At 37.0% G+C, this 23274-nt stretch overlaps 1 protein-coding gene across 1 annotated transcript in view; it reads left to right on the plus strand.

Annotated features, from left to right (window-relative positions):
* ARHGAP11A (Rho GTPase activating protein 11A) overlaps window positions 1–22716 on the plus strand; it is a 27122-nt gene extending 4406 nt beyond the window's left edge. Inside the window, 12 exon segments of the mRNA XM_017854118.1 lie at window positions 2874–2944; window positions 6287–6383; window positions 6957–7210; window positions 7860–8023; window positions 8266–8412; window positions 12125–12199; window positions 12986–13153; window positions 16357–16486; window positions 17302–17410; window positions 19128–19219; window positions 19221–19264; window positions 19603–22716. Coding sequence (XP_017709607.1) covers window positions 7876–8023; window positions 8266–8412; window positions 12125–12199; window positions 12986–13153; window positions 16357–16486; window positions 17302–17410; window positions 19128–19219; window positions 19221–19264; window positions 19603–21191 — 2502 coding nt within the window. The 5' untranslated portion in view covers window positions 2874–2944; window positions 6287–6383; window positions 6957–7210; window positions 7860–7875 and the 3' untranslated portion in view covers window positions 21192–22716.
* Window positions 22717–23274: the final 558 nt, after the last annotated feature.

Genomic DNA, 23274 nt, shown 5'->3' on the forward strand with positions numbered 1-23274 from the left:
TTAATGGCAATACATGTACTTACATTTAAAAAGCTACAGTGATTTCTGATTGTAAAACTGGTTTTCCAAGATCTCAAATGTAGCTGATTTTGTAAGTATATGGAAGTTTGTATATGGACTTTTTTTCACCTCTTCACCCCTTTTCTTTCTTTCTTTCTTTTCTTTTCTTTTCTTTTTTTTTTTTGAGACGGAGTCTCACTCTGTGGCCCAGGCTGGAGTGCAGTGGCGCGATCTTGGCTCACTGTAAGCTCCGCCTCCCGGGTTCACGCCATTCTCCTGCCTCAGCTTCCCGAGTAGCTGGGACTACAGGCGCCCGCCACCACACCTGGCTAATTTTTTGTATTTTTAGTAGAGACGGGCTTTCACAGTGTTAGCCAGGATGGTGTCGATCTCCTTACCTCGTGATCCCCCCGCCTCGGCCTCCCAAAGTGCTGGGATTACAGTCGTGAGCCACCGCGCCCGGCCTTTTCACTCTTTAACAAGAAAAACTGATGCCTGCTTTCAGAGTCAGGTAGACCTGAGTTTGAATCCTGTTCTACCCCTGCTACATCTGTAAACTTGGGCTGCTTGTTTGATTTCCCTAAGCTTCAGTTTTCTATCTATAAAGTGGGAACAGTGGTATTTCTCCTTGAATTGTTTAGGGATTTTTAAAAAGTGAAGCTCTTTATGTAGGCCTCGCACAGTGCGTGTCACGTGCCACTTCTTCATCTAATGATAGTTGTCATATCAATGGTCTGCCTCCTAATTGGTAATCATGCCGTATAAATTCAGCTAGAAACACTTACAAGAATATTCTAATGAAGCAATATAGATCATTGTGTTATGAGATCTAATGGGATAGGTAGGTTGTTTGAAAACAATTTCTGTAGTCCACTGTGTTTGTTAGCTATTTGTAGTTTTTGAGCTTTTAAAGTACTATAAATCTTCTTTAAAATGATACTATAGGTGAGATTCTAATACATAACGTTTTAAAAACATTTTATGAGATTAAATTATAGTGGTTACTTGTGAAGCCAGTTATTCTAAATAATAAGACTTAAGGAAGAAAACACGCTGAATTCTAGTTATATATAACAGAAGTAGACTTACCAGCTTAAGTATCTGGTTTATTTTTACATTTGGTTTGGCTGCACAGTATCAAGAAAATTCTGATTTACCCAATAAAGGGGTTGCCCATACTAACATTTTTTAAATAGCTCAGCTTAAAATGATGATCATAATATTAACAAATACGTTTTGAATGCTTATTCTGTGTCAGACACTGATACAAGTGTTTTGTATGTTTTAATTTATTTAATTCTTCCTACACCTCTATGACTTAGGATCTGTATGAGGATACTGAAGAACAGAACGTTAATTTGATCCAGGTCACTCAGCTGATAAGTAAGATTTAAAACCTGGCATTTAAATCTTAAGTCAAGATTTAAAACCTGGCATTTTTGTGGGCGCAGTGGTTCACACCTTAAATCCCAGCGTTTTGGGAGGCCGAGGCAGGTGGATCACAAGATCAGGAGATCAAGACCATCCTGGCTAACACGGTGAAACCCCGTCTTTACTAAAAATACAAAAAATTAGCCGGGCATGGTGGCGGGCGCCTGTAGTGCCCAGCTACTTGGGAGGCTGAGGCAGGAGAATGGGTGAACCCGGGAGGCGGAGCTTGCAGAGAGCTGAGATTGCACTCCAGCCTGGGCAACAGACCAAGACTTTGTCTCCAAAAAAAAAAAAAAAAAAAAAACCTGGCTTTTTTGCCTTTAGGAGCCTACTCTCTTAAGCACTCACTATACCATACTGTCTTTTCAGCTTAAAACGTTTGTAAATTAATTGGAGCCAGGCACTTGAAAGGGAATTAGTAAAATTTTGTTACTGTGTTGTGTCATTAACAATGCTGAGTGATTTTTATTGTAAATATAAAGTTAAATTTAATGCTCTTAAAACATAAATGCTACTTGCTTGATAACTTGTGATATCTAAAAAAAAGTACTTTAGCAGCATTCACAGAGCAGATGCATGTAAACTAAATTAACATGTGAGATTATATACCCACTTAATTTTGAATAACCAGACATTTACAGACTTGAATTTACCTTTCAGTGCTATGGAAAGCAACACATTTTTAAGAGGTTCGAATGCATGCACAAAGATAGTGGCAGATTCTTTATCCTTCAGTGTGCAAAAACATTCAAGTTAACCAACACACAGCTTTACTCTCGGGATCTTCAATGTATTAAAATTTGAATGTGAGGTTTTAAAAATGGGTTTCCAGCTAGTTAAATGAAGTTTGACTTAAATATTTGCACACCCCTGCCTTGCTTACCTCAGGGCATGGTTTGAAAAGCAGTCTTCTATAGAAGGTGGAAAATGGTTTAGGTATAAAAATAACCTCTTCTGATATAATTTTAGGAAGACTCAATGAAGGACAGGAATTACTGTTTTGCTTTTCAGTTAACTTAGTCTTTTGTGTGTTTATAAGGTGAGCAAAAGAAAGTATATAGTCAGTATTTATAAGGTCATTAAAGGAACCTATAGTATTTTTGGGGTAAATGTTAGTGTTTTGGTCCAAATTCTGTTTTAAGAATTTACTAAGCACTAACCCAATTATTTTTTATGATCAGATTGGAAACTTGAGTTTACTAGATTATTTGAGGGGAATGACATTATCTTGGCCATCTTTGTACTCCCAGCACTTAGCATCCTGTCTAATATAGTAATTATTTGTTATCGAATGCACTTGAAATGATTTTTTTCTTGATTGACAGTTTATCATTTATTTCTGATTCTTTTTAATTTCTTGAGGTCTTTAATTTGCCTAAAGTTTAAGAAAACTGATATTATGCCTAATATTTGTGTTAGAGTAACTGAATTTGTCATTTTAGGGTAAAATATTTGGAGTACCTTTTAATGCACTGCCCCATTCTGCTGTACCAGAATATGGACACATTCCAAGGTAAGCAGAGTTTGAAATAAAGAAGGCCGGGCACAGTGGCACATGCCTGTAACCCCCACATTTTGAGAGGCCAAGGTGGGCGGATCACTTGAGTCCAGGAGCTCAAGACCAGCCTGGGCAATATTGTGAGACCTTGTTGCAAAAGATTAAAGGATTAGCTGGGCGGAGCACACTTGTAGTCCCAGCTAGGCAGGGGACTGAGGTGGGAGGATTGCTTGAGCCCAGGAGGTTGAGGCTGCAGTGAGCCTTCTAGCCAGGCAAATGAAGAAGAGAGTAAACATTTCAAACTGGTTTTAGAGAGTTTAAAAGAAATAGTTGATTAAAACATACTTGTTTCAAACCAGCAAATGATTTCATCTCTCATTAGCTAATGTTAAGAAATTTTTTTAACTTTTACATATTTTAAATTTATAATTTGTACCCCTTCCCAGGATTGGATTTTATTTTTTTTTTTTTTTTTTTTTTTTTTTTTTTGAGACGTAGTCTCGCTCTGTATCGCAAGCTGGAGTGCAGTGGCAGATCTCGCTCACTGCAAGCTCCGCCTTCTGGGTTCACGCATTTCCCTGCCTCAGCCTCCCGAGTAGCTGGGTACTATAGAGACGTCCCGCCGACCTCGCCTTGGCTAGTTTTTGTTATTTTTTTAGTAGAGACGGGGCTCGGTCTTACCGGTTAGCCAGGGATGGTCTTGAATCTCCTGACCTTTTTTTTTTTATGTACCGCCCGTCATCGCCTCCCAACCAGTGCTGGGATTACAGGCTTTAAGCCCAGGCGGCCCGGCCAGGATTGGATTTTAAAGTCCAGTAATAAGTAAATGTTAGAAATCACAAAAAAAAAATTTGTCTGTTAAAGTCACTTTTCAGTTCTATATGAATTCTTTTGCCACAACTCAGATTAAGTAATATACCGAATTACCAATTCAGTAATAATTTTGACTTCTTGTTTGTTTGTTTAAAAAATATTGGCCACGCATAGTAGCTCATGCCTATAATCCCAGCACTTTGAGGGCCGAGGCAGGTGGATCGCTTGAGCCCAGGTTTTTGAGACCAGTCTGGGCAACAAAGCAAGATTCCATCTATAAAAAAATTTTAAAGAAAAATCAGCTGGGCAAGGTGGTGTGCACCTGTAGTCCCAGCTACTCCTGAAGCTGAGGCAGAGGATTGTTTGACCCTAGGAGTTTGAGGCTGCAGTGAGCTATGACCATTGCCACTGCACTCCAGCGTTGGCAACAGAGTGAGACCCTGGCTCTTGCAAAGAAATATTGGATAAAAGAATATTTAAGCTAAGATATTAGAGTATTTGTGAAAATGTATTATGTATGACTTAGCTTTTCTATGCCACTTACTATTTATAAATAACCTTTTTTTTTTTTTAAACAGTTTCACCCTTGTCACCCAGGCTGGAGTGCAATGGCATAATCTCGGCTCACTGCACCTCCACCACCCGGGTTCAAGTGATTCTCCTGCCTCAGCCTCCCGAGTAGCTGGGATTACAGGTGTCCACCACCACGCTTAGCTAATTTTTGTATTTTAGTAGAGATGGGGTTTTACCATGTTGGCCAGGCTGGTCTCAAACTCCTGACATCAGGTGATCTACCCGCCTCGGCCTCCCAAAGTGCTGGGATTACAGGCATGCATCACTGTGCTGGCCTATTCTAACTGCATGAGAAAGTACTAGGAAAGTCTGTGTTTTAAGAATATAATTTTAAAATGCATATGATGAAACTTATCTCTTAATTCATTTCCCCTCCATCTAAAGTAGGGTTCCTTTTGGCTACTATAGACCAATAGTCTAGGTTTTAATTGACATGTCATCCCAAAGCAATTATTGAACACCTTGTTGCCTTAGGAGAGTTTCCCCCCATTCATCCTATAGGTGTAGATTCACAGTCTTCTTAGGTAACCGCTTAACCATTATGCTCTTTAAATGACCTATGAAAGGCTTGATTTTCTTATAATAAACACCTATAATGATTTTCAACAGGCCGGGCACAGGAGCTCATGCCTGTTATCCCAGCACTTAGGGAGGCCCAGGTGGTGGATTGCTTGAGCCCAGGAGTTCAAGACCAGCCTGGGCGACATGGTGAAACCTTGTCTCTACAAAAAATAGAAAAATTAGCTGGGCGTAGTGATGTGTGCCTGTAGTCCCAGCTAGTCAGGAGGCTGAGGTGGGAGGATCACTTGTGCCCAGGAGGCAAAGGTTGCAGTGAGCAGTGATAGCACCACTCCAGCCTGGGTGACAGAGCAAGACCCTGTCTCAAAATAAAAACTGAAAGAAAAAAAATTTTTTAAAAACCCCAGATTTTCAGCATCTGGAATTGCAAAGTCATATTCCCAGGAATAATGACTAAATCTTCATTGTAATTTCATTACCTACTTTTTATTTAATTAAAAGACTGTTTTGTCAGTTACCATCTATAAATAAGGCTGACATTCAGCCACTACACCAGTACAGCTGTCTCAGTTGCTTGTAGCTGATATTCATTCTAATTTGTGGGTGCCAGCTGTTCAGTATCTAGGTATCTAAAGCCAACATTGATTGAGATTATTGTTCAAAATAAAGAAATTGAGCACATTCCCCTTAATATGAAAAGGCTTGTAAGGACTGGGATAGGTCCTACTTCTCTGAGGGATGATGTTGGTATGAGGGAAAAAAAACACATTGCCCTATTTTTGGGTAACGCGGGAGATGAGAAGATCACCCATGGAGAGATAGTAGACAAAAGAAGAAGGTGTTGGACAGAGCCCTGGGTTGTTCCAGCATGTAGAGGTCTGGCATGAGAGGAATGAGAAAAGCAGTTTGAGAAGGAGCAGTCAGGGAGACAGCAGGAAAAGTAACAGAGTAGTGAAAAAGTATTTTTGAGATGAACAGGGAAGGGGTCAGGTGTGTCAGATGGTGATACATCAAGCAATATGAGGACAACATACTGACCATGGATTTGGCAAGGCAGAGGCTGTTAGTGAGCTTGAAGACAGCTATTTCTTTGGAGTTATGAGGTATGAGAATGATTGGAGAGGGGTGAGTGGAGACTGAGATATGAAGAAGTAGAGGCAGTAAAAAAAGGCAAGTCTCATGTCCTGAAGGGAAACAGAAATGAAGTAGGACTGAGAAAGATAAAATTTAGTGTGCACATTGGAGTTGTTATGAGTGAAAAGATGGGCCTTGGGAAAGAATTTAGGAAGCACGTAGACAACTAAAAGTAACATTTTATCTCAAAGACTACAGACATTTGTGACTTTAGAGCTTCTGAAAGGTATGTAGTACTTGGCCTGCTCATGTGTGTTAGCAGAGGAATAGGGTTTGATAAGATGTATATCTAGCCAACTGAAGAAACGTCTCTTTCAGCTTTCTTGTCGATGCTTGCACATCTTTAGAAGAACATATTCATACCGAAGGGCTTTTTCGGAAATCAGGATCTGTTATTCGCCTAAAAGCGCTAAAGGTAAGCATATTGTTGAACTATAATTTTTCATTTGAACCATTTTCTGATTTGGTTTTTAAAACTGAAATATTTAGAACTATTAATATGAAAAGTTGACAGAAATTGAATTTGCATTTTTTTCATGGCAGAAGAATTTTTTTCCCAAAAGAAATGGTGTATTATTTCTATCGTGCTTTAAAAATTTAATAACTTTTAAATTCATGGTCCTTATTTCTATCAACTATTATGTAAAATGAAAAAATTTGTTAAACTGTATTGTTGTTAGCCTTCTAGAAGGAGTGATATAGCTGAGTGTGGTGGCACATGCTTGTAGTCCCAGCTACTTGGGAGGCTGAGGCAGGAAGATTGCTTGAGCCTGGGAATTTGAAGCCAACCCAAGCCACAAAATCTGCACCACATTTCTATAAAATAAAATAAATTTAAAATCGTTAAAATAAAGTAGTGACATATTTTAAAATAAGAGTTAAGAGAAATTTATTAAATAAAACTCTTATTAGAGTATAACAAAAGATACTTTATTTGCAATAAACTCTTAAGTTGCCAAAATACTCAAGATTATTATATTTATTTCAGAATAAACTGGATCATGGTGAAGGCTGTCTATCTTCTGCACCTCCTTGTGATGTTGCCGGACTTCTTAAGCAGTTTTTTAGGGAATTGCCAGAGCCCATTCTCCCAGCTAATTTGCATGAAGCACTTTTGAAAGCTCAACAGTTAGGCACAGAGGAAAAGAATAAAGCTACACTGTTGCTCTCCTGTCTTCTGGCTGACCACACAGTTCATGTATTAAGATACTTCTTTAACTTCCTCAGGAATGTTTCTCTTAGGTAAGTGGTAATTAAAACTCTTGGCAAGTAATAGTTGAATTTTTCAACTAACTAATGTTTAATGCTTGTAGATATGTTCCATTTCACTTGGAATGGAAATTTTTCTTTAAAAATTATATATTTCTTTACTATGAGGAATATACTCTGTAATTTAAGAAACAGCATACCAAATGATTTAATATATCCTTATCTTAAAGTCATCATCATGAATGCCTTAATGGTTCATTGCTGTTTATAAGATTCATTGTCCACTGAAAGGTTTTGTTTAAATATTTCTGTTTTGCTTTTCAAAATTTTCCTCTCCCTGCTCTCAGTGAGCCTACTTATTCTAGACATGCTTGCTGCCTTCTGATACTTCCAACTTTTTATGTGTAGGTTTGAAAATCAGATAAAGATGTTCAATTTGTGTGGTAAAGCAAAGTTTGAAGTCTAAGATTAGCATGGTTTTTATAATACATATTTAAATATAGAGAGGCTATATATTTCTGGTTCTTTTTTGTGTTCAAGCCAATCATGTACATGAAGGGTAACTATTTTGCCTTGTGTATGACTGATAGTAAGAGGTCTTCAAAATGTACTCCCTACGTTATTTTAACTGTTCTATATTTTTACTTTGGACTCCATCTAATAAAGCCTTTATTCACTTAAGGTCCAGTGAGAATAAGATGGATAGCAGCAATCTTGCAGTAATATTTGCACCAAATCTTCTTCAGACAAATGAAGGACATGAAAAGATGTCTTCTAACACAGAAAAAAAGCTACGATTACAGGCTGCAGTAGTACAGACTCTTATCGATTATGCGTCAGATATTGGTAAGATGTAGTTGCATTATTAACAGGATTTGTTTAAATGAGGAAAATCTCTGTTTCTTCCAAAGGAACTATGAAGGCAACTGTTAGAAAGTTGGTGTATTACTGATTTCACCCCACCCCACAGTAGCGGCCCCTCCTGCAAAGACAAAAAGAAAAGAAATGGGTATATTACTGTCTCAACATTTTTGGGGAAGAGTGGAGGAAGAAGAGTAATTGTCTTATTTGTGAACATTTTCATTTAGGGCGTGTACCAGATTTTATCCTGGAAAAGATACCAGCTATGTTGGGTATTGATGGTCTCTGTGCTACTCCATCACTGGAAGGCTTTGAAGAAGGTGAATACGATACTCCTGGTGAATATAAGAGAAAGAGAAGACAAAGTGTAGGAGGTAAATGGCAGTCCCGTTTTATGGAGGTGCAGTGATGTGCTTTAATTGAAAGTACGTTTCACATAAAGAAGCATGAATGGTGGTATGTGCCTTTTTGAGGCTTATAGCACAGCTGGAAAGATAGGACGTGTGGATGTAAGAAGTTACAGCGGGCCGGGCGCGGTGGTTCACGCCTGTAATCCCAGCACTTCGGGAGTCCGAGACGGGCGGATCACGAGGTCAGGAGATCGGGACCATCCTGGCTAACACGGTGAAACCCCGTCTCTACTAAAAACAAAAAACTAGCCGGGCAAGGTGGCGGGCGCCTGTAGTCCCAGCTACTCGGGAGGCTGAGGCAGGAGAATGGCGGGAACCCGGGAGGCGGAGCTTGCAGTGAGCTGAGATCCGGCCACTGCACTCCAGCCTGGGCGACAGAGCGAGACTCCGTCTCAAAAAAAAAAAAAAAAAAAAAAAAAACGTTAAAGCGATAGTACAATGTTAAGTGCTAAATCTTTAGCATAAACATAAGATGTATTAAAAGGAGAAAGTTCCCTGGGTTGTAACAATCAGGAACTTGTCAAAGAGGATTCAAACTGAACCTTCTTGAATAGTGGGTAGAATTTAGTGGGATTGGGTGGAGGATTAGAATACTTGTATCCTATTCTAGATGAGAAGGATGCTATGAAGAAAGGTTTGTGTAGGGAAGAAGTAACCTATGTCTAATGTAAATAGAGCAGTATGACTTGAGTGAAGTGTTGTTCAGCATAAGGATGAAGGATGGTATTATGGTAAACTTAATGCCAGGCTAAAGAATTAGAATATTGGCCGGGCGCGGTGGCTCAAGCCTGTAATCCCAGCACTTTGGGAGGCCGAGGCGGGCAGATCACGAGGTCGGGAGATCGAGACCATCCTGGCTAATGCGGTGAAACCCCGTCTCTACTAAAAAATACAAAAAACTAGCCGGGCGAGGTGGTGGGTGCCTGTAGTCCCAGCTACTCGGAGGCTGAGGCAGGAGAATGGCGTGAACCCAGGAGGTGGAGCTTGCAGTGAGTCGAGATCGCACCACTGCACTCCAGCCTGGGTGACAGAGCGAGACTCCGTCTCAAAAAAAAAAAAAAAAAAAGAATTAGAATATTAACCTGGGTGTTGGTGAATCATTGAAGATTTATGATGTGAGGTATGATATGATTAAAAAATTTTAGAAAATTACCTGATTTGAAGAATTGAGACTTGGAAGTAGGGAGAATGGTCAGCAATGTGTGTCAGTAATCCAGGCATGAGATTATTGTTTGAACTTGTTAGTGACATGGATTAGTTAGGAGTACAAACTAAATAATGAAGGAACTATTATCAAGGAAGAATCAGAAAGACCAAAAGTTTTATGATGGTGGAGTTGGTGATAAAACTTGCAATCTCCTTGATCAAGAAATCAGAGGCCATTCTTCTTCCAATTACTTTAGGAAATTTATCTTTTGAATATCAGAACCAGATGTTACTAACTGTCCCATTCCCTTTCTCATCTTTTGGCTTGTTATCGCATGCTTGTGTTTCTTCTTTACCTCCTTTGTAGATAGGATAATATTGATGGCTTATGTATCATTTTCCTAGGGCTACTGTAGCAAAGTACTAAAAACTAGGTGGCTTAAAGCAACAGGAATTTGTCTCACTGTTCTGGAGGCTAGAAGTCTGAAATCAAGGTGTTGGCAGAATGCCTGAAACCTGCAGGGGAGAATCCTTTCTTGCCTCTTTCTGGCTCCTGGTAGTGGCTGTCAGTCCTTAGCATTCCTTGGCTTGCAGCTGTGTCACTCCAGTCCCTGCCTATGTCGTCCCGTGGTGTTGCTCTGTATCAGAACTTCCCTCTTATAGGACACATTGGATTAGGGCGCACCTGAATGACCTCATTTTAACTCGAGTACATCTGTAAAGATAGTAATTCCAAGTATGGTCACCTTCATAGGTACTGGGGGTTAGGACTTAAACATAGGTTTTTTGGAGAACACATTGCAACCCATAAAACTTCCTATCCCAAACGGACATATTTCCCAGATGCAGATCGTCTTTATCGCCCTCTTCCCCAGTCCTGTAGGTGCAGTTATCACATCTAAATAGATAACCATCACATCTGTACCACCGTTATCTTGAAAATGTCAGTTCTGCTTTACTAACGGCCTGCTAGGCAGACCTCATCACATCTGCTTTTCATTGGTGTTTTAAGCTTAACATTTTGAAATGACCATCTTCATCCTCTTTAACCCGGTTCTGTGTGAATTCCATTTTCTTCTAACAGCACCACTATTCCCTAGATACTCAGGCTTTAACCATGGGTTCCACCTCGTCCTCTACCATCTATAATCAGACAGTTTTCATGTCATATAAGATTCTATCTTTGTAGTGTTTATTGCATCGTTACTGTAAGAATCTTCCTGGCCAGGTGCGGGGGCTCACACCTGTAATCCCAGCACTTTGGGAGGCCAAGGTGGGCAGATCACGAGGTCAGGAGATGGAAACCATCCTGGCTAACACGGTGATACCCTGTCTCTACTAAGAATATAAAAAAATTAGCCGGGTGTGGTGGCGGGCGCCTGTGGTCCCAGCTACTTGGAAGGCTCAGGCAGGAGAATGGTATGGACCTGGGAGGCGGAGGTTGCAGTGAGCTGAGATCGTGCCACTGCACTCTAGCCTGGGTGGCAGAGCGAGACTCCATCTCAAAAAAATAAATTAATTAAAAATAAAAATAAAAAAAAGAATCTTGGTCTTTATGCTTCCTCCTTGAATCTTCCCTATGTATTGCTATTAAGGCTCACTTTTTTTTTTTTTTTTTTTTTTTTGACTGAGTCTCTCTTTGTCACCCAGGCTGGAGTGCAGTGATGCTATCTTGGTTCACTGCAGCCTCCACCTCCTGGGTTCAAGTGATTCTCTTGCCTCGGTCTCCGAAGTAGCTGGGATTACAAGTGCACACTACCACACCTGGCTAAGTTTTGTACATGTAGTAGAAACAAGGTTTCACCATGTTGGCCAGGCTGGTCTCTAACTCCTGACATCAAGTAATCTGCTTGCCTCGGCCTCCCAAAATGCTCGGATTACAGGTGTGAGCCACTGCACCTGGCCAAGGCTTACATTTTAAATGTATAACTCTACTCAAGTATCTCACATACATACCCTTCAGGAATTTTAATTGATAATAGTGATATTTATAGCTTGGCATTCAAGGTCTTTTGTAGGATTGCTGTAGCATACCTACTGTTTCCTGTCTTTGAGCAACTTTAGTCAAACTACGTTATTTATTGTTTTCCAGACACTTTTATTCATTTGCTTACATTATTTATTGATACAATATTTTTACTTCCATCTCTACTGATCTTTTAAATATCTTTATTCGTGCCTCCATTTCCATGGTTCTTGCCTCAGTTCAGACCTTCATCTTTTGCCTTAACATGTAATGATTTCTTCTTCCCTACCCTTACTGTACATTATGTGTATTTGTATTACATTTCTTTCTGTATCATGTCTTTTTTTTTTTTTTCTTTTTTTAGGGATATGGAAGTATAAGTGGGGAATGAATAAAATATATCCTTTAGTGTTTTCCTATTTTGAAATAATTCCTCTTAAATAACTTAAAATTTATAAGCCGATATAAAGTTACATGTTGAATGAAAACCGCAAATATTAATATGAATTATTGGTGAAAGACAAGTAAATGTTAAGTTGTAATTGCTTATGCCTTGCATTTCAGATTTTGTTAGTGGAGCACTAAATAAATTTAAATCTAACAGAACACCTTCTATTACACCTCAACAAGAAAGAATTGGTAGGTATTTATTATTTGCATTTATTTTAATTAAAACTTTTATAATATTCTATAAACTATAATTACAATAATTATCTAACTTATATTAATCAAATTTAATCAAATCAAATATTTTTAATAGACATACTGTACTATATATACTATGTTGTGACATTGCTAATTACATAGGCTATAATGAACCCAGAATTGTAGGCAAAAATTTTTTTAGTCTGTTATGTCTTTAATCTTCTTAATCATGCTTTTCTGTTTGTAATTTAGATGCTGTTGAGCATGTGAAAATAGTTCAACCTCATTTTTATCTTAGGACTAGAAGTTCATTATTGTGTATTTCAACTTTTTATCCTAATTTGCTTGTGGCTGCAATTATTCAGCCAGTAAGAGGCAACATGATCTTTTGTTTTCTAGAATGAAGAAATGAACTGGTTAATACTCAACTATGATGAAAAGCAAAAATAATATTTAGATTAGTTTTTGTTTCAACTCCTTGATTGTAATGTCTTCCTTAAAGTAATATTTTTTAATATATATCATATGCATCTTTTAGTCTGTTAGATTTAAGTGACTGCTGTCTCTTAAGAGTCCTGCCTCTGCAACTTCCTTATTTTCATTTAAGGAATTGCAGAGTGTTTTAGTTAAACAACATCTGTTTAACTGATAATGTAAATATATCCTCATTTTTTGTTTAGCTTTAAGTAATATTTTTATAAGAAGAAATTAACGTAAAGCTTTTATATGTTGTCAACTCTGCAGTAGAAACAAGTTGGTTTTGTTTTGATATTTTTTCAGCCCAGCTGTCCGTATCACCAGTGATTCTTACACCAAATGCTAAACGTAAATTGCCAGTAGATTCTTCTCATGGTTTCTCAAGTAAGAAAAGGAAGTCCATCAAGCATAATTTTAACTTTGAGCTGTTGCCACGTAATCTCTTCAATAGCAGTTCTACACCAGTATCAGGTAGCAAATAGAATTTATATAAATGAATTGTAAACATTAAAATGGGTGCCTATTCCAGGCACAGTGCAATTTCATATGAATAATACCACCCTAAGGAACTACAACTTTTTTCTGTGTTTTATCAAATTTATGAATTTTTATAAAACCCCCTGCCTTTAAAATAGACACTGTTTCAATATAGTGTGTGTGTATATCTGTGTGTGTTATGACCACATCTATTGAAAGTTATGATAACCCAGAGTAGTAGTAGTGATAGCATTGATGCTTAGGTTTTATGTGATTAGACATCCTGAATCCTACTACAGGTACTTCTGGGTCTATAGCTGTGGCTTTATTGCTGTCATTTGTTGAATTGAGGTTGCCAGATGTTTGATCATCTCTGATTCCCAAGTGGGAGTGTTACAATTGCAGGTTATGGTTTGAAAATGAGGGTATTTTTAAAGTTTTAGACTCAAGTACCTTTTGTAAAAGCTTTAGAACTTTGTTGACGCTGTTCCTTGTGCCATGGCTTCCAGATCCCTTACCAGCCCAGCCATTTTCTTCCAAATTAACAACAAGTTCTAATGTGGCCAACCAGAGCCTTCAGAGAATAATAGAGTATGATCACGCTAATCCGAAGATTAGTCTGGGTCTTAGATTGAATTGGCTCTTTTAGCATATACAGAATTCAAGTTGGCTTATATTAACCTTATGATCAACCAAAAATGAAATGAAACTCTAAACCCAGGGTCCTCCATCTCATTTATTTTACATTTAGTCAAAATGTGAGTGATCTCTCATTATTTTAGATTTTTATTTTGTTGGTTTCAGACAATGTTAAGTTTCATTTTTAATTCATTATCTGAGTTATATGAGTTCTTCCCCAAAGCCTTTTTTTTTTCTGTTGTCCAAAAGGGTTCTTATTTGTTTTATTGAGAAGTTGAACAGAATAGCAACTTGAGATTTTCCAGAAGAAACCACTTCTTCACAGGTTCTCTAGGGCTCATTGAAATGTGATGATAGTAACTCTGAAGCTTATGTCTATAGCTTTTGCAGTATTCACAGGTTGGAGACTTAAACTTTTTTAAGTCACATAGTTCAATTTTTTTGTTTTTGAATATTTAAGAGGCTTTGCAGTTTGGAGGACTTTTTCCAAATGGCAAATGGGAATTGTAGTTCTACCTGCCTTTGCTTACTAGCATTACGTCTTCCCCAAGATGAACATATTGATTCCTTCTCCTCCTCCAAGCTCCGAAAACAGAGGTTAAACAGTCTGTGCTATTTTTAGTTTTAGCTTGCCTAATCAGTGAATTTTCTTTATAAAAAAATAAAAAAATTCAACAACAGTAATTCTATTATTTTACACCATTTTCTTTGACCCTACTTTCTCAGCCACAATTCAACAAATTCCATATGCAAAATTGAAAATAGATTGATTTCTATGTTTAGATTGTAACAAATATGATGCTTTTTAAAATATATAAAGGCAACATTAGTCTGTAGTCCATAGAGTATCTATTCATAATTTTCTTTTTTTTTTTTTTAGACAGAGTTTTGCTCTTGTTGCCCAGGCTAAAGTGCAGTAATGGCACGATCTCAGCTCATTGCAGCCACCACTTCCCAGGTGCAAGCAATTCTCCAGCCTCAGCCTCCCAAGTAGCTGGGATTATAGGTGCCCGCCACCACACCTGGCTGCTTTTCTTTTGTATTTTTAGTAGAGACGGGGTTCTACCACATAAGGCCAGGCTGGTCTTGAACTCCTGACATCAGCTGATCCACCTGCCTTGGTCTTCCAAAGTGCTGGGATTACAGGTGTGATCCACCACGCCTGGCCATAATTTTCTTATATATGTGATAAATTTGCATTGTTCCATATATTCTGACTGTGCCTTCTGCGACCATTGACACATTTTTTATTTTTATTTTTTGAGACGGGGTCTCGCTCTGTCTCCCAGACTGGAGTACAGTGGCATGATCTTAGCTCACTACAACGTCCACCTCCCACATTCAAGCAATTCTTGTGCCTCAGCTTCCCGAGTAGTTGGGATTACAGGCATGCACCATCATGCCCAGCTAATTTTTGTATTTTTAGTAGAGACGGGATTTCACCATGCTGGCCAGGCTAGTTTGAACTCCTGGCCTCAAGCAATCTGCCCACCTCAGCCTCCCAAAATACTGGGATTACAGCAGTGAGCCACTGTGCCTGGCTGGACACATTTTTAAAGTGACTGGACTGCAGCCCTGGAATAAAGCTACTTATGTCACTTTAGATGTATAATATTGGCTTCCAAAATTTTCTTTCGCTAAATGTACCCAAAAGTTACTATGATGGTCGTATTTTTTCTGTTTTCATAATTGAAAAAATGTGAATGTCTCTGTTTGGGAAACTTTGTGAATTCTTTATTAATAACTCAGATGAATTGAGAGGGTTCATGTTTGTTGAATGTGTCCTGGGTATGATTCAAACATAAGTCAAGTGTATATGGAGCCTTTGTTCATAACTATTTTACTTCTTTCATAATTGTTTACTGCAGTTGATTTCATAATACAAATGGTGTTAAATAATTAAATCGAGCTTCTGTTGTACCAGTAATTATTTGAATGGAACACAGCAGCAGCCAAGTGATTAGGCATGTTATAGAATAATTAGTTTTTGTTTACTTGCCAAAAATATTGAACAAATTACATTCTGGAGTCAGGTGGGTAGCAGTTGGCCAGCAGGTGTATCTCAAATATTCAGATTGCAACTTGTTTGCCAATAGCTTATTTTTTATAATTCCATAAATTAGTATTATATACTGGATACTTACTAAATATTTTATATGGATAACAGTAATATTCATCATAGAAGTCCATTTTCAGAGCCTAAAGCCATTTAGTAAGTGATGGAGCAAACTCAAGCCTGTCTCCAAATCTTGTTTTTTTCCAGTCTGCAATGGTGCCTATCCCTGCCTTGTATTATTAAAAGAGTTTAAAGAAAAGCTCTAATATAAAAGTAATGCTTAATCTGACCTTTAATTGGCAAGTCAAAAGTAAGAAATGAATGCTTTTTCTTAGCTGAGTTGGGTTATTTGACACTTTAAGTTTCTAACCAGAAATTAAGTGATTTCAGTTGTTGCTTGGTATAGAAATTAAAGCTTTGAATCTAATTGTAGCTATTACTATTTTATACTTTAAAAGGAAAATAGGTATGCGTGGTATATTACATGTGGTTATTTTCGTAGTTCACATCGGTACAAACTCAGAAGGATCATCTCAGAGTTCACTCTCTCCTGTACCCAGTGGTGGAAACTATTTGATCACTGCAAGTGCGCCAAGGCGAAGTAAAAGAATTGCAGGCAAAAAAGTTTGCAGGTACTTTATCCAGGACATTTTGTTTTCATCAGATAAATATTTGGTATACACATACTTAATAAAATGTTTTATCTTTCTGTCAAGCATCATATTTGAGTCATAATTTTAAAAAATCCCTTCTGGCTTTATGGTCTTATTGATCAATTGCCTTTTCATTACCCACCAGAGAAAAATTACTAATTTGAGTCCACTGTGCTTGCTTAAAATCCTATTTTATGTCGATGGTATAAGTTTAAAATTTCCTGTTAGAGGCTGGGCACGGTGGCTTATGCCTGTAATCCTAGCACTTTGGGAGGCCGAGGTGGTGGAGCACTGGAGCTCAGGAGTTCAAGACCAGCCTGGGCAATGTGGCAAAACCTCATCTCTATAAAAAGTACAAAAAGTAGCCAGGCATGGTGCCACACACCTGTAGTCCCAGCTACCTGGGAGGCTGAGGTGAGAGGATCATCTGAGTCCAGGGATGTCAAGGCTACCGTGAGCTGTGATTATGCCATTATACTCCAGCCTGGGCCACAGAGTCAGACCCTGTCTCAAAAAAAACAAACAAAAAAATTCCTGTTAGGTTAAAAAGCTAGCCTATTCTAACAATTCCGATTTATAACTGATTACATAACTTTTAAGATTAACAGATCATTTTTATATGCAAATACAATGTGTTCATATATGGTATCTTAAAGTTGAACTGTTTTTAAAGAATTATTAACCCACCCAATTATTATCAGTATGATTTGCTGTGGACTTTATTTCAAATTTTATATTTCAGGTATTTCTCTGGTGTTTATACTATAAACTGACATTTTTAATTCCACTTCTAGAGTAGAATCAGGAAAAGCAGGCTGCTTTTCTCCTAAACTCAGCCATAAAGAAAAGGTTCGAAGATCTCTTCGTTTGAAATTCAATCTAGGGAAAAATGGCAGAGATGTAGTAAGTTTCTTACCATTTTATTAATCTTTATATTAGCATAATGCTATAAACTTGATACTAAAAAACACTCATAACCCTGCCTTCCGTCCAGTGACTGTCACATTCTGTTCTTTTTATACAAAACTCATATACTTGAGTTGATATCAAATTTCCTTGCATTGGAATACCCAAAGCTTAGTCCTTGGACTTCTCTTTTTTCTCTCCACTCACTCAAGGCGATCATCAGTTTTAAACATTATATACAGGTTGAGTAGCTTGAGACCAGAGGTATTTCAGATTCCCCATTTTTGGGGTGAATTACGGAATATTTACATTATTTTTGTCAGTTCAACATCCCTAATCTGAAAATCTGGAATGCTCCAGTGAGCATTTTCTTTGAGCATCATGTCAAATGCTTAAAAGCTTTGGATTTTGGAGCATCCAGAATTTTGGCTTTTCAGATTTGGAATGCCCAACTTGTATTTACTTAAAACTTCCAAGTTTATGTTCTCTAATCCCAAATGCTCTTCTGAACGACTTGACTGTTTCTTAACATCTGCTTTTTTGACTCTCCTACTTGGATATCTAATCCAATAGGCATTTCAAATGTAACCTGTCCCAAGCAGGTGCATTTCTTTGCTGCTGCTATCCCCTGCACCAAACAACACTTTTACCTGTGGTTTTCCCTATCTCAGTTATGGCAAATGATTCTTCCAGTCACTTAAGCCAAAAACCATGGTCACATCCTTGATTTCCTCACTTTCTCCGACACACCATGTCTAAACCATTAGAGAATATTGTCTAACTTCTGCTTTTAGCTTATGTCCAAACTGACCAGTTCTCACTATTACTACTTTTCCCACTTTCTCTAAGTTCTGTCATCTTTCTGCTGGATTACTCTAGTAAATTCCTATTAATAGTTCTACCTTCTCCTACCTTTGCTGCAGTTCTGAAATTGCTCTTTTAAAATCTGTTAGGTTATGTAGTCTCTGCTCAGAACTCTCCAGTGATTCCTCATTTCACTCTGAATAAAAGCCACAGTTCTCACGTTGACCTGCAATGCCTCACGTGATCTGTTCTAAGGCTGCATTTCTGAGCTCTTCTCCAGTCCCCCTTGCTCACTCTGCTCCAGTCTCAGAGACTGCACTGGCATTCTGCTCTTACTGTAATGTTCTTCCCCCTGAAATCTTCGTGGCTCTCGCCTTTGTTTTGTTTTACTCCCAAATCATCTTCTCGTCACCCTATTTTAAACTAAACCTCCATTCTTCAACACTCCATATCCTTTTTACCCTGTTTTACTTTTCTCCATAGCACTTTTCACCTTGTGTATTTTATTTATGCAATAAAATTTACTGTTTATCTTATTTAAGTCTAAATTTCCCCATCTAAATAGAGTGTAAATTACATAAGGATAAGATTTTGGTCTAGGTACCCCACTGCCCCAACTATTTGTGAACAGGCCCTAGCACAGAGTCAGAACACACACAAAAATTATTTTAATTAATATGTCAAACTGTTTTAAAAGTAGATCATAAAATACCAACTAATAGCAAAATCAAATGATCACAGTTTTCATTAGCAGGCAAGAATATTTGTCATTGTTAAGAATTGTTTCTCAATTATATATCCCTTTTTAAATCAGCTAAAGATTTTGATAACTACAAAAAAATTATTCTGTCTTTATATTTTCAGTTAACTAGGCTTATTTCTTAACTAAAACTTTTTTTTTTCCTTACAGAATGGATGTTCTGGTGTCAGTAGATATGAAAGTGTTGGTCAGCGACTTGCAAATCAACAAAGTTTAAAAAATCGAATTGAATCTGTAAAACAGGTTTGCTTTTAGCCCAGATGTTGATGAAAAGTTACCAAAGAAAGGTACATTTACATACTACTGTTAAGAGTTTTACCTAAAAATCTTGCTTTAGTTGCTTTTTTAATGATAAAATATATTAATTAATTTACTGTTCTAGAGATTAGAAGTTCATGTTTGAATAGTGAAAATATTAGAATTGGCAATGTATTTTTATATCAACAATTGGGAAATGCTTATACATGTAAATATGAAAATGTTTGACATTATGTTAAAATTATTTCTTATAACACAAATACTTTATTAGAATTAAATGCTTAGTGACTTATTTGCCATGTGCTTGGATATTATTTCAAAACAAGGTTAAATACAAAGGATTAAGCACTGAACTGCTTTATTTTAGGTTCACAAAAGATCAGTAAGTCTGAGGAAAACTTACTAACTCCAGAGCGACTAGTTGGAACAAATTACCGGATGTCTTGGACAGGACCTAATAATTCAAGTTTTCAAGAAGTAGATACAAATGAAGCTTCTTCAATGGTGGAAAATCTTGAGGTAGAAAACTCTTTGGAGCCTGATGTTATGGTTGAAAAGTCACCTGCTACTTCATGTGAACTCATCCCTTCCAATTTAAACAGTAAGCATAATAGCAACATAACAAGTAGCCCTCTTAGTGGGGATGAAAATAATGTGACCAAAGAGACTTTGGTGAAAGTTCAGAAAGCATTTTCTGAATCTGGAAGTAATCTTCATGCATTGATGAATCACAGGCAGTCATCAGTACCTAATGTGGGGAAAGTAAAATTAACTGAACCATCTTATTTAGAAGATAGCCCAGAGGAAAATCTATTTGAAACTAATGATTTGACTGTAGTAGAATCAAAGGAGAAATATGAACACCACACTGGTAAAGGTGAAAAATGTTTTTCAGAGAGGGACTTTTCACCCCTTAAAACTCAAACATTTGATAGAGAAGCAACTATAAAATGTTATTCAACTCAGATGAAGATGGAACATGAAAAAGACATTCATTCAAATATGCCAAAAGATTATTTAAGCAAGGAAGAATTCCCCAGTGATGAACAAATAAAGAAACAGCAGTCCCCAAAGGATAAACTGAATACTAAATTAAAGGAGAATGAGAATATGATTGAAGGTAACTTACCAAAGTGTTCAGCACATAGCAAGGACAAGACTAGATCCTCTTTCTCACAGCAGAGTACATGTGTTATAACAAACTTGTCAAAACCTAGGCCTATGAGAATTGCTAAACAGCAGTCATTGGAAACATGTGAGAAAATAGTTTATGAAAGTTTACAAATGACAGAACATAGAAAGGTTTCAGATCACATACAGTGGTTTAACAAGCTTTCTTTAAATGAACCAAATAGAACAAAAGTCAAGTCACCTCTTAAGTTTCAGCGTACTCCTGTTCGTCAGTCTGTCAGAAGAATTAATTCTTTGTTGGAGTATAGCAGACAGCCTATAGGGCAGAAGTTGGCGAGTCTTGGTGATACAGCTTCTCCTCTGGTCAAATCAGTGAGCTGTGATGGCGCTCTTTCCTCTTGTATGGAAAGTACATCAAACGATTCCTCTGTTTCATGTATCGAATCAGGTCCTAAAGAACGGAAGTCCATGTCATGTGAAGAGTCAAATATTGATGCAATTTCAAAGTCAAGCATGGGGTTACCTTCGAAATCTTTCTTAAAGATGAAGAAGCACCCAGATTCAGTGAATGCTTCTCTTGGGTCTACTACAGTTTGTAAACAGAAGATGTTATCTGATGGCCAAGTTAAGCTTCCCTTGGATGATCTGACTAATCATGATATATTAAAACCGGTTGTAAATAACAATATAGGCATTTCTTCTGGGATACATAACAGGGTCCTTAGGAGACCATCAGAAAGAGAAAGGGCCTGGTACAAAGGTTCTCCAAAACATCCTATCGGAAAAACTCAATTACTACCAACAAGTAAACCTGTAGACTTGTAATTGGTAAATGTTATGCTTGTCATTAATGTAAATAAAGTGAGCAGTTGATGGTATGACTTGCAGGATAATCTACGTGTTAGTTTGTAGCTCAGGACGATTATTAAGCAAGAGATTTGCTCTGAAACGTTTTTATTTCACTGTACAAGCAACTTGGATTTTTATTTGTACAAATTCTTTGTTTTCTTAATGATGCCAATTTTAAACTTTAATTTTATTGTGATCTCTTAAAGCAGAGGTTAGACTTTACCTTTCTAAACAAATTGTTGACTGGATTTATAAGAAGTTAATTTTGAAAATTACATGATATTTTGTGTGATAGGAAGAATGGAGCAAGTTGTGTCTATTTCCTCAAGTCAGATAAGGTTTCTAAAATAAATTTCTAGCATGTAAAGGGTAGAGATAAACCCTGCAAATCTTATGTCTGGAATTATATTAATGTTGATTGTCCTTGCCAAAATTCCTAGAAATTAATGTCCTTCAATAGCATCCTAATATTCTGTTTTTGTTTGGGGCAGAGTAATTTCATTTATGTTGCCTGTAGGTGTACCATGTGTTCACTTGAACAAGGAACAAATGGCTGAGATGGAGTAATGACTAAAGTATGTTCATATATTATGATGCGGAAATAATTGATAACTTTTAAGCCATACTACGATTTTAAAGACAATTTGCACAAATACATTTGTATCTGTTTTGTCCAATATAGATTTGGCAATTATTTAAAGAGGGATAATCTTGAAAAAAATTAATCAAGGTGATTTCTTATATGCAGATGCTTGATTTTGGAATTTGAAATAGTAGATGCACCTCTTTAACCTTTTTTACTTGGATAAAAACCTATGATGATTTTGTCCTGTGTGTAAATGTTATTTATTTAGCATAGACATTAAAGATAACTCTCTGGAAAAGGACTTGACTAAGGCTGTCATGAAATTCAAAGTGCCATTTAGAACATGCACCAGATTGTCAGGCAAATCTGTCTACATTTATATTTTAAATTATTACAAATTACACATCTTTGAGGAAGGAGTATTATGAACAATAGAACATATTCTCTAGGTTGTAGAGGAAGGAATAAGCAGACAGAATCAACCACTAAAGATAGTTTTTCAGATCAGTTGTTAGAATGTCATGTTTAGATGTTGGAGCAGATTAGAGCAGCATTCATGCCACTCGGAGCAGCCAGACTTACAGCATAAGTATGGATGAGGAATTTCAAATCATCGGATGTTTGCTTGGCTAGGTTCTACTTTGTTTATTTGATATCAAATAGGTTTGTAGATGTTTATGGTATTTCTAATTGTAAGCAGAGACAAAATATTCATATACTCAGATATATGTTGTCTGCTTTAAACAATTTTAAATTTTAAAATGCATTAATGTCTTTTTATATCCATCAAGGGAAGGATGAAATGTTGAATTTGAAGACTAATTCAGTAAGAAGTCCTAGGGGTTTAACTGTACATACTACCTGAACTGGCTTTTCTGAGAGATGAATCAATAATGAAAATGTCTGTTTTAAAAAAAAAAACTGCCACATGTGACTACTATTTTTGTTAGTTGAAAGCTGCAATACAAAGTATTACAGGAATATGAAGGTGAACAGCTTGAAGATATGGTAACTAGAGAGTCAGAAAAGTTTTGTTTTAGACTTGATTTAATGTGTTTTTATTTTTTCTTACACAAAATAGAGATAATGTTGCTAACTTCATGGGATATTTGAAGAAATGATATAAATACACTCTACAAAGTTAAAAGTGGACATGTGCAGTAACTGCATGGGTTCTTTTCTGTGTCTTATTAATGTAAATAAAGATCTAATATTAATTTGGTTATCTAATAAGCAACAAACAACTTAATACATAGAACTTAATAGACTGCTCAACCACATTTTATAATATGATCACTAAGAACTTAATGTAGGATTTTAATAATTTTTTTAATTGTGGCAGAATTTAAACCTTAATTTTGTGATCTGTTTTTTTTTTGTTTATTTTGTTGAGTTTTTTTTTTGAGACGGAGTCTCGCTCTGTCGCCCAGGCTGGAGTGCAGTGGCACAATCTCGGCTCAATGCAACCTCCGT

The sequence above is a fragment of the Rhinopithecus bieti genome, unplaced genomic scaffold, assembly GCF_001698545.2.
Source record: "Rhinopithecus bieti isolate Rb0 unplaced genomic scaffold, ASM169854v2 scaffold_2653, whole genome shotgun sequence".
NCBI classification, from domain to species: domain Eukaryota; kingdom Metazoa; phylum Chordata; class Mammalia; order Primates; family Cercopithecidae; genus Rhinopithecus; species Rhinopithecus bieti.